This window comes from Candoia aspera, chromosome 2 (assembly GCF_035149785.1).
Source record: "Candoia aspera isolate rCanAsp1 chromosome 2, rCanAsp1.hap2, whole genome shotgun sequence".
Lineage (NCBI taxonomy): Eukaryota > Metazoa > Chordata > Lepidosauria > Squamata > Boidae > Candoia > Candoia aspera.
The window spans coordinates 80,673,611-80,688,173 of NC_086154.1; the positions used below are offsets into that span (position 1 = coordinate 80,673,611).

At 38.1% G+C, this 14,563-nt stretch overlaps 1 protein-coding gene across 1 annotated transcript in view; it reads right to left on the reverse strand.

The window, feature by feature from the left end:
* ACSL6 (acyl-CoA synthetase long chain family member 6) overlaps nt 1–14,563 on the reverse strand; it is a 42,343-nt gene that overhangs the window by 12,951 nt on the left and 14,829 nt on the right. The window contains exons 8-15 of the mRNA XM_063292324.1: nt 14,080–14,131; nt 11,186–11,259; nt 8,324–8,401; nt 6,953–7,087; nt 3,468–3,602; nt 1,654–1,749; nt 777–849; nt 118–206 (exon numbers count right to left, since the gene is read on the reverse strand). Of these exons, the coding sequence (XP_063148394.1) occupies nt 118–206; nt 777–849; nt 1,654–1,749; nt 3,468–3,602; nt 6,953–7,087; nt 8,324–8,401; nt 11,186–11,259; nt 14,080–14,131 (732 nt within the window). The remainder of the gene's footprint in view (nt 1–117; nt 207–776; nt 850–1,653; nt 1,750–3,467; nt 3,603–6,952; nt 7,088–8,323; nt 8,402–11,185; nt 11,260–14,079; nt 14,132–14,563) is intronic.

A 14,563-nucleotide genomic window follows, 5' to 3' on the forward strand; every position in this document is an offset into this window, starting at 1 on the left:
ATGCTTTGAAATGCTCTATTTTGGTTGCTGTTCTAGAGCTCTTATCTATAACAAATGGTGCACTTAGGTTTATAGTTAAGAACAGAAATGAACAAGTACCAATACTGTACACATTACCTCTCCCTCTCCTTTGGAAGCAAAGTAATTCAATTCTTCAGCATCCACCAGTTTAATTAAATTACAAGGCAAAGGTGCTCCGACATGGCCTGAAAATCAAATTAGGAGATATGTGCTTGGGTTTTTTTCTCTTAGAAAGGTAAAACAGAGAAACAAAAAACCAGCAACAGATTGTTATCACATAGCTATCTGCATATTACTGAAATAGCAGACGTCATGCATGTGTAATTAAGTGAAAAAAGTAATTACAAAATCACAATATCTCAGGGTGAGAGAGGTGGAGGAAACAGCCTATACACCCACTGCTCGTCCCTCCCTGAAGACTATGCCAGAGAAAAAACAGTTCACAACTGAGCTGCAATTTATCACACATACTGAAGCTGGAATCCCAGTAAGCTACACGACTATAGATATTTACAAACAGCTATTTTGTTCACCATCACTTATACTTTCCACTGCAGAAGAGATGAACTATTGACTGGTTTTAAGAAGAACTTGCCTGTTTGGCAGAGGACATTAATGAGTCAGAAGCAGCCTACGGGTACTATGAGCACACAGATAATTCTCCTGCAAACCTGCATGTTTTAGGATTCTGGCCTTGCTTTCAAGCTTACATGACCACATTCACCCGTCTTTTGTGAAGCTGCCTTTGTTATTACCTGACGTCCAATCTCCTGGGGTGGTAAAGGTACACCCAGCTGTACACTCTGTTTGACCATAGCCTTCATAAACCTATCAAATACACATTATTTAAACAAGACAGCAATGTTAGTATTTTATTTGAACATTGGAAGGAATAAAGATCTCTGCTGTGCACAGAAGGGACATTTATATCACTTGGAATCACTGACATTGCCACTGCATGAGCAAAACATCTGGTTCTTGAACTTAAGTGGTAAATAAAGAAATTAGAAGTGGTAAATAACACCTATAAATTCAGAAAGTGGAGAGGGAAATGTTTCTGGATTTTGTTGCTAGGCCAGGAAAAATTGCAAGTGGCTAGGAGTTGAATTATTGATATCCACCAATAACAACATTTTTGAGGGCTAATGTTGTAAGCTCTGCCTGGACTAAGGAAGGAGCATCATTAATTCCTGCAAAGAAAGGAGGAGGGCATTGTAAGCCTGGGCCCATGATGCCCTTGAACCCCTGACAGTCTGAGTATCTGTCGACTTTAATAAAGGCAAGTGGCTGTATCAAAGTCTTGGAAAGACAACTTGGCTTGTAGACAGTCCATCTTGAGAACACAGATAATTTTCCAGATGGTAGCTAGTCAGCAGAAGTGAAAGGCAGAAGAATGGTAACTGCCTTAGTAATCTGGCTTCATCCTGTAATGATCCCACCCAATAATTTGGCTAAAGCTGAGAGAAAAATTCAGATCTGGCCTTTGCTATGAACCAAACATTCTTAAAAGAGACTGATCTTTTTAGGATAGTACATCATTTCTATTATGAATGTATCTGGTCCTCATCTGACCCTTAAGTAGAATTACTAGACAGAAAAGGTGCATCTGAATAATGCTCTGGTAGATCCTACCTGACATCCTAGTGCCGCTCGAAGGAAACCCAGAACTGTAGGTGAAGCAGGAGCAGCGCCAGTAACAATCATCCTAACACAACCACCCAGGCCTGCCTGTGAGATAAACACAATTTTGAAACACAACATAATGTCATCTTATCCTAATTCTATTGCTGTGGGAAAACAGTGAAATTCTCCATATGAGCAACCCCACTCCCCACAAAGGTAAGGCCATCCCTGCTATTCTTTCAGAGGGTCATTGAGACCTAGCTTTTCCAAAAGGCTTTTGCAGGGAGCACTGATAAATGAACGAATCCCGAAACTGTGGCACCAAGGATGGTGGGGGAGTTGATTTGGGGTTTTTTGCTTAAGTCTTAATTGTTTTAATCTGAGTGATGTGTGGATCATGGAATATACACTGCTCAGAGCCACATTCAACTGGAGTGGTGTATGAGCCTTAGTAATAAAATAAAATAATTAAAAGAAAGGTGTCTGCAGGAATAGTGTGCCTGTTTATAATGTGCAACGGCTTCCAATCTGCAGATCCATGCGTGTCGATTAACTGTTGTCAGAGACATGGGTAAATGGGACTGCTCATTGCTGCTCCCAGGGTGAATTTGGCTACATTTCCAAATGCCTGAATATTGCTTCTCTATTATTGCTTCTCACAACCCATTGCCCTCCAGTTGTATTGGAGAGAACTCAGTTCATCTAGAAAACAACAAGTGGGGAGAGCAGTTACTATATATTGCTTAGATTAGCAGAGTATGTTTGAAATAATAAAAGGACCCACTTTTTAATGAGACTGAAAGAAGATTTAAATATGAGTACTGTATTTCAGAACTTAATGTACTTTCCACTCCTCATTCTCCAGTACTGTATCAAGATCACCTGATCTGCTGAAAAGGATCACTAACGACTCAAATCTTGCCCCATACAATTTAAATGTAAAAAAGGGAAAGAGAAAAGTAAATTAACTGACAAGCCTCTAGGATAGATATTTGGGGAATGGGGAAGGAAGGGCAATTAAAGAATTGGAAAATCTCCTTCCTTCCATAGCAAATTTTTTAACTACTGTACTTACATGGCCTGAGCCTTACATAGTTGCCTATATCAATCCCATTGTTTTTAGCATACTATATGACAATAAAATCAATCCAATTAAAATCAATATTCTCAACATCAACCTTAGCACAAGATACGAGTTTTGCCACTTTCCTATATACTGGGAAAATGGCGGCTAAATATACCTCCCTAGGGAGAACATTCCAGAGCTCAGGATCCATATAGAAGGTTCTTTCCTGCAATCAGACAGCTGATTTTGGGGCAGCCAAGGCAACTTGAAAGACACCTCTCTTGCTGACCTCAATAACTGGACAGGTTTAAAAAATACAAGTATTTCCTTTCCTTTTCTCGTGGACTTAAAATTATCTTAATTTATTTTTAAATGTTTGGTCTGAAATATTTAGGCCTTGCTCAAATGTGAATTTGAGTAGAAGACTTACTAAACTCAGTGGGTTACTTCTGTGAAAATAGGTATGTTGACTAACTCTCCAATACCCCCACTAGAAGGTACTTCAACAGAGTACGTGTGCCCCTCTCCCCCAGAGACAAGTTTTAAAAGCTGTTTCATAGGTTTGCACCAAAGAAAAAATTACTTGATTATAACCAAGCTATTTTCCCATTTTTATCACCTGAATCCAGCATATGCTGGAGGGCTTCACCCATCCCTACATTTAACCTACCCTGTTAAATGCCTTGAGAAATTTCCAGTGTAAATTGCATCTCTGTTGTGAGAGATTCTCACAAGATCCAGTTATATAAATCCTTACCTGTATTTTGTTAAAGAATAATTTATCCCACAGGCTGTCATTTCTAATGATCCCACTTTGAACTTCTGCCTTTTTACGAGTGGCAGCAAATTCAAGAAGCCAACGTTTCATAGGAGTGTCTGCTTGACTAAAGATCTACGAATCAGTGTAGAAGAACAAGGAGAAAGACATGAAAATGTTACTTCATAGAAAAAAATGACAAGGAGCAAATATATTATTCATATAAGCAGACACGACTCTACAAATGTCATTAGTCCTGTACAATTGTTAGAATTAATAGTAGCTGCACTATAAAGCTATTAGCAAAAAGCTAACCTACTAGCGTTTTTTTTAAAAATTATGCTCTATTTTCCTTTATTCTGAAAGTAACTGAAATCTAAATGGAGATTAAGATATTTTGAGATATGTTAAGTGTTTTAATATGTTTAGTTTGGCATGGTTATATATAATTATTTGGGAAATTATGGCAACAGAACAAAAAACATCTGGTAACCGCAGAAAAATTCCCAGCTCCTAAAAAGCCAATTATGGCTGATCATTATTTTTATTACTGTCATGTGAGGCAGCAATAATGCCAAATTTTCAAGATAAACCACTACAATCATATTTTACAAACAGTTTTACATACAAAAAGAGTAAAGAACGGAAGTCAGACTTCATTTATGCCACATTAATCATTCCACATAATTATATACTGCCTATCAAGTGTGTACATATTTGTATGTACCAATAGACTGCAATAACAAATATATTAAAATGCAGTATAAAAAACATTGAACACTGGCTTAAACTGCAATGGAATATGTGTTTTATTTCAAAGAGAAGGTACTCAAAAGATTGCCATAAGACAAATGACTCTCTTCCTGGGTGTTGCATTTGATCATGATAGTGATGGTATTATAATCCAGTGATGCTTGCAACAGCTGGGCAGGTGTAGACAAGAAATATTTTCTCAATTATCCTGGTACCTTGATATTTAAAACCTTAGAGGTACTGCCAAGGGTGAGGGGGCTGACAAATGCAGTATTGTGCTGTCCCAATACAAGCCCCACCCCTTTTGTGCCTTTGTTATGATGTGCCATAGATGCCCATATGGATTGAGCCAATAACACGATGCTGCTTTTTGTCATTTTGATGACAGCAGAAAGCTTCTGTAGTCACCCATGGATACCAGAATCAAATACCGATTTTGCAAGTTCTTTTTCCTATTTGGAAATCTGCACTCAAGTATAAAATGAGGTAGGCAAATTCTGCATCTTGCTATGCTTAAATTCAGTGATAGCAGAGTAAAATAATTAAAAGTAAGCAATGTCTAGACATTCAAAGCCAAATATTAACACCGCGATAAGAAAAACAGCACTGTATCACCAATAAACACACCCAAGCACTGCTGGTGTCTCCCCCAGCAGAGACTTCAGTGTCATTCCCCAACCCCCAGGTAAGGATGCAGGTGGGCAGAGCCCAGTCAGCCTATGGTATTAGCCAGAAGACTGTCTGCACCAGGGTTTCTCAACCAGGGTTCTGTGGAACCTTAGGGTTCCATGAGAGGTCACTGGATGCCCTAGGAGATCACAATTTATTTTAAAAATTATTTCAAATTCGGGCAATTTCGCATTAAAGAGGAAAGTTTCATTCTTTATTTTTAGTTTAAGGGCACTGTTAATGCATATATACAGGCCTACACATGAAACAAATATAATAATTCTGTAACTTGTGGCCTATATTTGAATCTGAATGTGCAGGGGTTCCCTGAGGCCTGAAAAATATTTCAAAGGTTCCTCCAGGGTCAAAAGGCTGGTCTGCATGCTCCTACAGAGGCACAGGCACAGAGCTGGAAATCAAGCAGTACTGAGGCCAGCATTCTGAAGCCAAAGTTTTCCTCAGCTGCTAATCATGCTCTACTGACATTCTTATTTCACACTACAGATAACATATTTAGACAAGTGTCTGTGGGATAGAAGAATACACTTTTTGTAAAGTAGAACATAGGGAGCCTCTCGGCCTCAGGCTCACAGACCAAACCCGGGGCAATATGGGCCACAGAAATCAAACCTGATCTCCTGGGGGTCCTGAAGGCAACAGTAAATTTCAGATAAGAATATAGACAGCAAGATCACAACCCTCATATCACCTGAGCACAACATTCATGAGTGATCTAGCTGTATTCTCCTTTCTATTCTACGCATGGAATTCAGTACTAAAAGGAATCTAACTGCAATTCTCACTTAGCATAATACCCAGGCTGAACACAGAAGAGGCTCCAAAGTTTGACTTCTGCCTAGGAACATTAAGGGAAAACAATTCGAGACAGACCCTTGAACATGTCCATTTGAAGACACAGTGTGATGGCTACAAAACTGAGCCACTGCACAGGTTTTTTGGCATTTTATCTACTGTCTTCCATTCTATGGCACTGTGTTCACTGAGATGGTGGTCAGTGTTTCACTGGTCATTTTCCAACTGCACACCACATTATCTACCCCCTATTTTCTGTCTTCCAGGTCAAGGCAGAATGACTATTTATGATCACACCAGCACTGACCAAGAAGAATGGAGGCAACAAGGTACAACAAAGCTTTTGGGATTTCTCCCTCTTCTTTGCAAGTACTCTAAGAACAAGAGAATTTGCAGAATGTGACTGGTCAGAATTTAGCATGAAAGAATTGTTTTTCTACCAAATCTCCTGTCATTACAATGGGTAAACAGGTGGGTGAGAATGGTGGCAATAGAGAACATTAGCATGTGATGCAGGGAACAAACAGAAGTTCAACACTTGCTAAAAATGGTAAGACTAAAGAAATAGTTGAAAATATAACACTTTTTACTGAACAGGATGATATTACACAGGAACAGAAGAACGACCTTTATTTCACTTGCTACCTGACAGAAGAGCACTTAGTACTGCAGGCCTATTGCAGTCCTATAATAATTACACTGTCTCTTATGTATTTTGAAAAGAGACAAGAGCTGTTTTGGAACAAAAATGTAGCAATCCTTTGGGCTACAGTATACATATACCAGGTACGTTAGTTCTGCCTTATCAGTTAGTAGAATGATACAAATGGACAAATTCTTATATGAATTAATCTCATTCTAGTAATCGTTTTTCCTAAAATTCTTCTTCTTCTTCTTATGATGATGATGATGATGATGATGGTTCTGCAACTTATATGATAGATTTTTCCAGAGGCCAAACTCGGACTTCAACAAAATCAATTTTCAAACATCAGATAAAACATTTTCCATTTTTTTTTGTTCATAAAAATAACATCCAGCCTAACAAGCATTTAAGTACTTAAATAAAGTTAAATGGAACGTACTCTTCTACCGTAAATTTTGGGTGCAACATTCTGAGTAAGTAAGCTGGCTTACATAAAAGTTAAAAATGCAGCAGCCAAAAAATTTAAGGAAAGAAAGAAGTATCCAGTCCCGCCATATTGAATAAGATCATCTTTTTATTTGCCAGCAGAAATGGTAGAAAGTACCTTATCATACATTCTATTGAGCAGCCTTGGCACGACAGGAAAGATGGTGGGACGCAGAGCTTTCATATCATCAGACAGCAACCGGATATCTCCTTGGAAGAAGCCAATTCGTCCCCCATGACAATACACTACAGACTGTGATGAGGAAGGAAAGGAAACCAATTAATTACTATGCTTTTACCCAGTATGCCCCAAATGTGTGGGATTATAAAACCCATACCCCTCAGGCATCTCTCTTATTGGTGGCGCTGCAATATCACAATTAAATAACTCCTGATAGGAAGGCCCTATCCAACAGCCTTGACCATGTCATATGCATAATAGAAGAACTGTCCGGGGTTCTACTACTAGGGGACAGATGATTCTACTGAAAAATCTAAGATTTGCTTCCTCACAATACTGATTTACTCTGAAAACCAGTAGTAGTGGGTGATGCCTATCCACCCTATGGTTTAAGTTCTCTTGGTAAAGAAATTCCATTAAAATTTCAGTACTAGTTGTAGGGCAAACAACTAGCTGTAAAGTTTAGGAGAAATAGTCTTTGGAAGAGAGCACTTCATTTCAGGTTGTATGTTGCAGGTCTGAATATTCACTTTAGAAGAGCTGAGTGTTGAAACTATGCTTTTCCAAGTGAAGCAGTAAAATGTTTTTTAAAACCACAATCCTTCTGGAGTAGCTGTAATTTTAGGTTTAAAGCAGACTCGCTGGCAGGACTTGTATGTAATTTTTAAGCATGGTTAAACTATGGAGAATCAGCCTAGTTTCTCCGTGAGCTTACGTATTCTTCTTAGTTTCAAGGGGAAAAAAAAGCAAAGTTCAGCTTCTGTTTTAAATTAAGTCCAATTTAGCATGTTTCTGACTCTTAAATTAAGGATAATTCTCACTATAATTAGTGGAAAGAAGCCAGCTTCAAGACACAAACTGTGGAGAGGGTTTGTTTTCATGAGCTTAAATAAAACAGGGCATGGGTGAATCCAGGCATAGGTGAGTAATTCTTATAATGCTATACTATGATTCAGTGCAGTGTTGTTCAACCTTGGCAACTTTAAAATGTGTGGACTTCAACTCCCAGAATTCCCCAGCCAGCCTGCTGTTGAAGTCCACACATCTTAAGGTTGCCAAGGTTGAAAAACACTGACCTAGTAGCACATCTGGGCCAGCCCATTGCCTATTCATCCATTTTCATTGTTCAGCAGAGGAAATGTTGGCTTCCACTGACACTGAGGCCTTACCTGTACCATTCTCTCAAACATGTGTGCTAAAGGCAAATAGGAAATGTGTACATCCTCATATGTAGGAGACCACTGACTCTGGAAAAAAAAACACAACAAGGAGCCCCACGAGGCCTGGTCAGTCTAGGCAGTTTCTTACCTGTATCACTCTTTCAAACATGTGAGCCAAAGGTAGGAACGAGATGAGAACATCGTCCTGTCTCGGAAAGATCACTTTCTGCAGATGAAGGGCATGGGAGACAGAAAGGAAAGAAACACTGACAGGAAGACACAACAAGAAAGTCATAAAACAATAAAAAGAAAAATGGCACCAAGAGGGGCAAAAGGGGGTAGAGATTATTACGTGAGAAAAGAGAACAGTGTTTGAAGTAATGCGTTAGGCCACGACACCAATGGAGCTATGTTAGCAGGAGTGGTGAGTAACACAAGGGTGTATGCAGAGAGCTCTCTCCACTGTACAGGGCACCAAAGGTGTCCGTTCCTAATCACAACAATACCAAAATGACAAAAAGTGCATCGTATGACTGATCATGACACAAACTCTGCCCTTTCAAATTTGCATCATGACATCTCATGTAATTATGGAAGGAATGGCATTTGCATCATGGCACATATTTTATCACTCCCTTCCCTCCCCCACTTCCTCCAGACACCTATGCAGGTCCTGTGTGTTCTGAGACCTGAGCTGTGAACATGCCCTCCTATTCAAGTGTCTGTGATGCCAACTCAAAACACCTGCTCCCAAAAATGCTGTGAGGTCCGCCTTGGATACTTTTGCTGCTTGGGGTTTTCCCCCACAGAAGTGCCTCCTTTGAACATTTTCAGCAAAAATGACCAATTACTAAGCAACAGGTTCAAATGTCAACATCCACATAGGTTAGGAACATAAGTTATTCTAGATCAAGTCAAACCATTTAGCTAGCAGACCAGCAAAGGCTTCTAGGGTGAACACTATTTGTAATGGAAAGACAGGATATTTATTTTTAGAAACATCCATCTATTTTTATTGAAACATTATTAAAATATTATGATCCATTTCTGTCATAAGCTAGCATTTGGACAATCACAACATCAGATTGCAAAATTGGTAGGTTTCCTTATTCCCCAGTAGGAGAAAACTTGTGGCCCATAATAGCTGCTTGATCCACTGCATCAGCTATGAACTACTAGTGACAGATTCTAGTCCCGCCTTAGGCATGAAAGCCGGCTGGGTGACCTTGGCCAGTCACTCTCTCTCAGCCCACCCCACCCCACAGGGTTGTTGTTGTGGGGAAAATAGGAGGAGGGAAGAGTATTAGGTATGTTTGCCACCTTGAGTTATTTATAAAAATAATAAAGCCGGGATAAAAATAAAATAAATAAAATTTGTACGCATAAAGACTGAAGAATTGATCATTCACATATCCAGATAGGGCCAAAAAAGGGTCCCCTCTAAAATCCTGGACAATTGCAGCTAAGTAGTGGTGAGGATACCATAATATACTTCGATTCTGGTTTAGTGCACTGTGTGAACCTATCCATAATGGTTAGTGTTATGTCTCAACAAGGCCACTATAGCTCATTAAATGAACCACAGTTAATATGACTGAACCCAATTAACTCAAGGTACCCTCTGGGTCTTAAACAGAATACAGCATGTGATGCTTTCATGAGGATAAGATATGATATAATAATGTAATGTAATGTAATGTAATATATAAAATAAAATAAAATAAAATAAAATAAAATAAAATAAAATAAAATAAAATAAAATAAAATAAAATAAAATAAAATAAAATAAAATAAAATAAAATAAAATAAAATAAAATAAAATAAAATAAAATAAAATAAAATAAAATAAAATAAAATAAAATAAAATAAAATAAAATAAAATAATAAATGGTATAATACAAATATCATAGCCAGGTAAGTGGTCTAGTGGTTAGGTACTGGGCTAGAAACCAGGAGTCTGTGAGTTCCAGTCCCACCTGAAGCATGAAAGCCGGCTGGGTGACCTTGGGCCAGTCACTCTCTCTCAGCCCAGCTCACCTCACAGGGTTGTTGTTGTGGGGAAAATAGGAGGAGGAAGGAGTATTTGGTATGTTCGCCACCTTGAGTTGTTTATAAAAAATAAGAAAGGTGGGATTAAATAAATAAATAAATAAAGGCATGGGAATCCTCTGATTTTTTTTTAATGTCATGTTATAAATTAATATTGCAACCTTGCTTTCTGGATGCCTGCTAAGGCTTCCATGCTTTAAATTACATGGGTTCTTTATTAACACTTTTTGTTTGCTACCCTACTCACAAAATATTCTAGATAGAATGGACTCCCTTTCCATCTCCATTTTTTAAATGACCAATTTTTTAAACAAATTATTTCTTTATTGCAGAAAATCATTTTATACATACTCTAGACTGAGATACTCAGAGAAAGAATTGTAGAAAGGCTATTACTAGCTGAGAGCTGAAGGAGTTGGTATGAGAGAAAGTAGCATTTGAGCTTCTCTGACCCATTTTAGATAATGAGGACTTCTACTTATTCTTGAAGTGGACAACATAAATATTTAAAGGCTATGGCTTTAAATTCACTTTCTTTTTTCCAAACTGCTTCTTGCACTTGATCCAGATTTAATCATGCTTCAAGAAGACCTCTCAGTGTAACTTACATTTTAAGGTAATCTTAACTAACTAGTTACACAGATTTCAGTGGGACTGCCTGAACCATGTCCAAGCCTCAAGTTGGGATGGCCCTCTGTTTGTTTGTTGGTTTGTTTACCCACCGTACAAAATTATCTCTGGGTAGGAAGAACCTCTTAAATTAAAAAAACCCAGCACAACCAGTTTGTGCTACTATTAAGCATCAGTTCAATACTTAAACCAATGGCACTGGAAATGACAGTCATGATTCACAAGCAGTCTCCTAGGACAGACAGTTTTCTGTCTTGTAGGTGTTTCCACATCCAATATTATATAGCTCATTTTGCTGTCAGGTTCCAAAATAAATAAATAGAGTATTCACCTCTGTTACTTTCAAAAAACCTGAAAAATCAGCCACCACATTTCCATGAGTCAGCATAGCACCTTTTGGATTACCTGGAGAATGGAGGAAGAAACATCTATCAAATAAACATTCACATTTACCACATAGGAAAAATGGGCAAAGAAGTCAGCACCCCAGAGAATTCTTTCAAAATCTGTTTCTTATTTGCTAATATGCAATGATCTTTGACAGGATGTACATTGTCAGCCTTTAAATGCCTGCTTAGCACTTAACAGTTTAAGCAGTTTTCACTGATACAGTTATCAGTGAAGACAAAAAGGGACAATCAAACAAATCACTTCTTATACTGTACACACAAAAGGGACTTTAAGGGACCCTACCAGACATTGTCCATGTCTGGTAGAACAGTAATTTTTCTAGTGTTGAAACTTGGCTCCCAAACATTTTCCCCTCACTGAACTAAATTTGAAGTCTCATCAGCTATATTAGGAATGAACAGCTCCCTGCCCCTGCCACACTCAAGGGCCACATTTCCTTTGCAATAATCTTTTGGACAGCATGTGCCAATTTGGTGGAGGGGGCTAAACAATGAGGCACAGAGAGAAATGGAGGCAGGGCCACCCACCATCTCTCTTTCTGATGCTCCTGTTTCCCTCTCTTTTCTTTGCCAATTCCCCCGATTCAGCATGGGGTTAGCACAAGCTTTTAAAATCAAGTTGAGGATGCTCTACTATAGCCACTCATATTTTAAACATATTTTAAAACAGCTTGCTTGTTTCAAGGCTATCTTTGAAAGCTAGCAGCTTTTAACCAGGTTCAAAAGTTGATTTATGTTACAGCTTTATATAAAATCCAGAGCAGTTGTCTTGCTTAATACAGTCTATCAACACCACAGCCAATTCTCCTAGTGCTATCTGATGGACAGAAATCAAGATGTGTTTTCCTTCAGAACTTTATAGGCTTGAAAGCATTAAGAAATGCATTAAATAAATGTAGTATTTGGTGTGGGTAAGTGTGGGTAAGTGTGGGTAAGTGTGCAAAAGAGGGGGAGGGGCAGGGAGGGCAAGGATTATTTTTCCCAATAAAGGACATTTCCTTGAAAGGGGAGGTAATGCTATGTACAGTAAAAATCTAAATATATGACATTTGGCTTCTGCTTTTTCAGATTTTTTCCCCTAAAGATCTTTTCTTGGTGCATCTGACTGAAGATCAAGCTGAACAAATGAGGTCAGGTTCCAAAACATTATTAGAGAAGTGAAAAATAGATTAAAATTCATTTCCTAAATGTATATCTCATTAATAGAGCAGGTAGATTTAGAGAAGAAATAATGAAAGTATCTGTTAATTAAGTACACTCCAGTATAGTGTGAGAAAAAGCCAATTTAACACTTTGTATCAGCAGGCTCTTTCACTTGTCAAGATATATAAATCAAACCAAAATAACCAGGATTAGGATTGTCAGAATCCAAGTAGCTGAAAGTTCAATCTTTCTGGAAATACGTTTTTGCAGAGAAGAAAGTAACCCCTTCATTACTCATGTATTTCTGACTGTCCATGGGATATTTAGATACCATGCTACTTTCAAACTGGCTGGAAATTGCAATCGCTATACATATACATATCCAAGGATATTTGCAAGTCAAAAATAGTGAAGTACACAAATAAGCAATCGATGGGGCAAATATTTAGTAAAGGGTTGATTCAGTCACTCTAGGGAGAGTTCAAAATGTTTTCAAAGATTTTAATTATATTATCTGTTAGAGCTTAGCTTAAATTCACAGAATTTAATTTGGAAAAAGTAGCTTTAAGTTGTATGACCTTCCTTATCACTTGGCTAAGGAGATGTATGACCTGGCATGCAAGATGTCCTGTTTTTCAGAAAGGCAAGAAATGCATCATGTTATGTCACATCATTGATCTTGTCATCACCTTGCTTAATTGGCTCTTTTCTTTTCCATTCGTGCTAGCATGGCAGTATCACTGGTGACATTATAACTGGTGAGTAGTTATAGCGTACATTGATTTTTATTACCACCTTTAATTATCTCCCACTTTTAAAAATGTATTTCCCTGCCAAAGATGTCCTTAGACTGTATTAAGAATAGCTATCTTTGCTGGCTCGTTACATTATACTGGTCATTCTGCCAGGATGGAAAGAAGAGAACAGACTGTAATCCAATCAGACCCCAAAGCAGAGTTACTTCCATGGTAAATGAAATAACATTTTAAGTGGGAAGTCTGCATTAGTAACAGGAGTGGTTACCTTGGCTGACCCTTTCATTTCAGATATCAAACTTAGTCAGGTGCCATTCCCAAGCTTGATAACTGAAATGAAAGGCTCACCTGGGTGACCCATTAATCAGCCATTACAAGAGTCAGTTTGGTGCAGTGGTGAAAGCACCAGGCTAGAAACCTGGAGACCATGAGTTCTAGTCCCACCTTAGGTACAAAGCCAGCTAGGTGGCCTTGGGCCAGGTACTCTCTCTCAGTCCTAGGAAGGAGGCAAGGGCAAACCACTTCTGAAAAACCTTGCCAAGAAAACTGCAGGGACTAGTCTAGGCAGTTGCCAGGAGTCAACACTGACTCAAAGGTATGAAAAAAAAAAAAGACAACAAAAAGTGAGCCATTCCATTCCTTGAATTTAACCAGAGATATTTACCACAATAAATGTTTAAACTTTTCTAAAATACATGTCATCAGTCAGGGTGATAAATCAGCACTCTGTACTTTATATATACCAATTATCCCTTTGCATTTCCCCAAAATATGTAAAAATATGTAAAAATAATCAAAATTAAAATGTACACATTATTTCTATTTACAAACATTTGAAATGGTTCTGAAAGAGTTAAATTATATTTATAAATTATATTTATGTTAAATTTCACCAGCATTAAAATGATAAATTTTACCTGTGGTGCCACTAGTAAAGCAGACAATTGATAGATCTTCTGGTTGAGGAGGCTAAAAAAATCATAAGAATAAGAAATACATTTTCTTACATCAGATTTATTGGTTTCTAACACAGAGAAATAATATTGTCATTTTCTATGCAATCATTTCCATAGGGTGTTGCTCACTTTCGTTTTTGCCCAAGATCTGGTTCAAAATATAGATAGTCCTTGCTTAATGACTGCCCTGTTTAGTGACCATTTGAAGTTATGATGGCCCTGAAAAAGTAACTTTATGACCGGTCCTTGCACTTACGACTATCGTGTAAGTCATGTGATTGAGATTTGGATGCTTCCCAACTGGCAGACATTTACAACTGTTGCAGTGTCCCAGTCACATGATCACCATTTGCAGGCTTCCCAACTGGCTTCCAACAAGCAGGATCAATGGAGAAGTTGGCAGGGAAATCGCAAGTCACAGTCACGTGATGTCTTGCTTAATGAC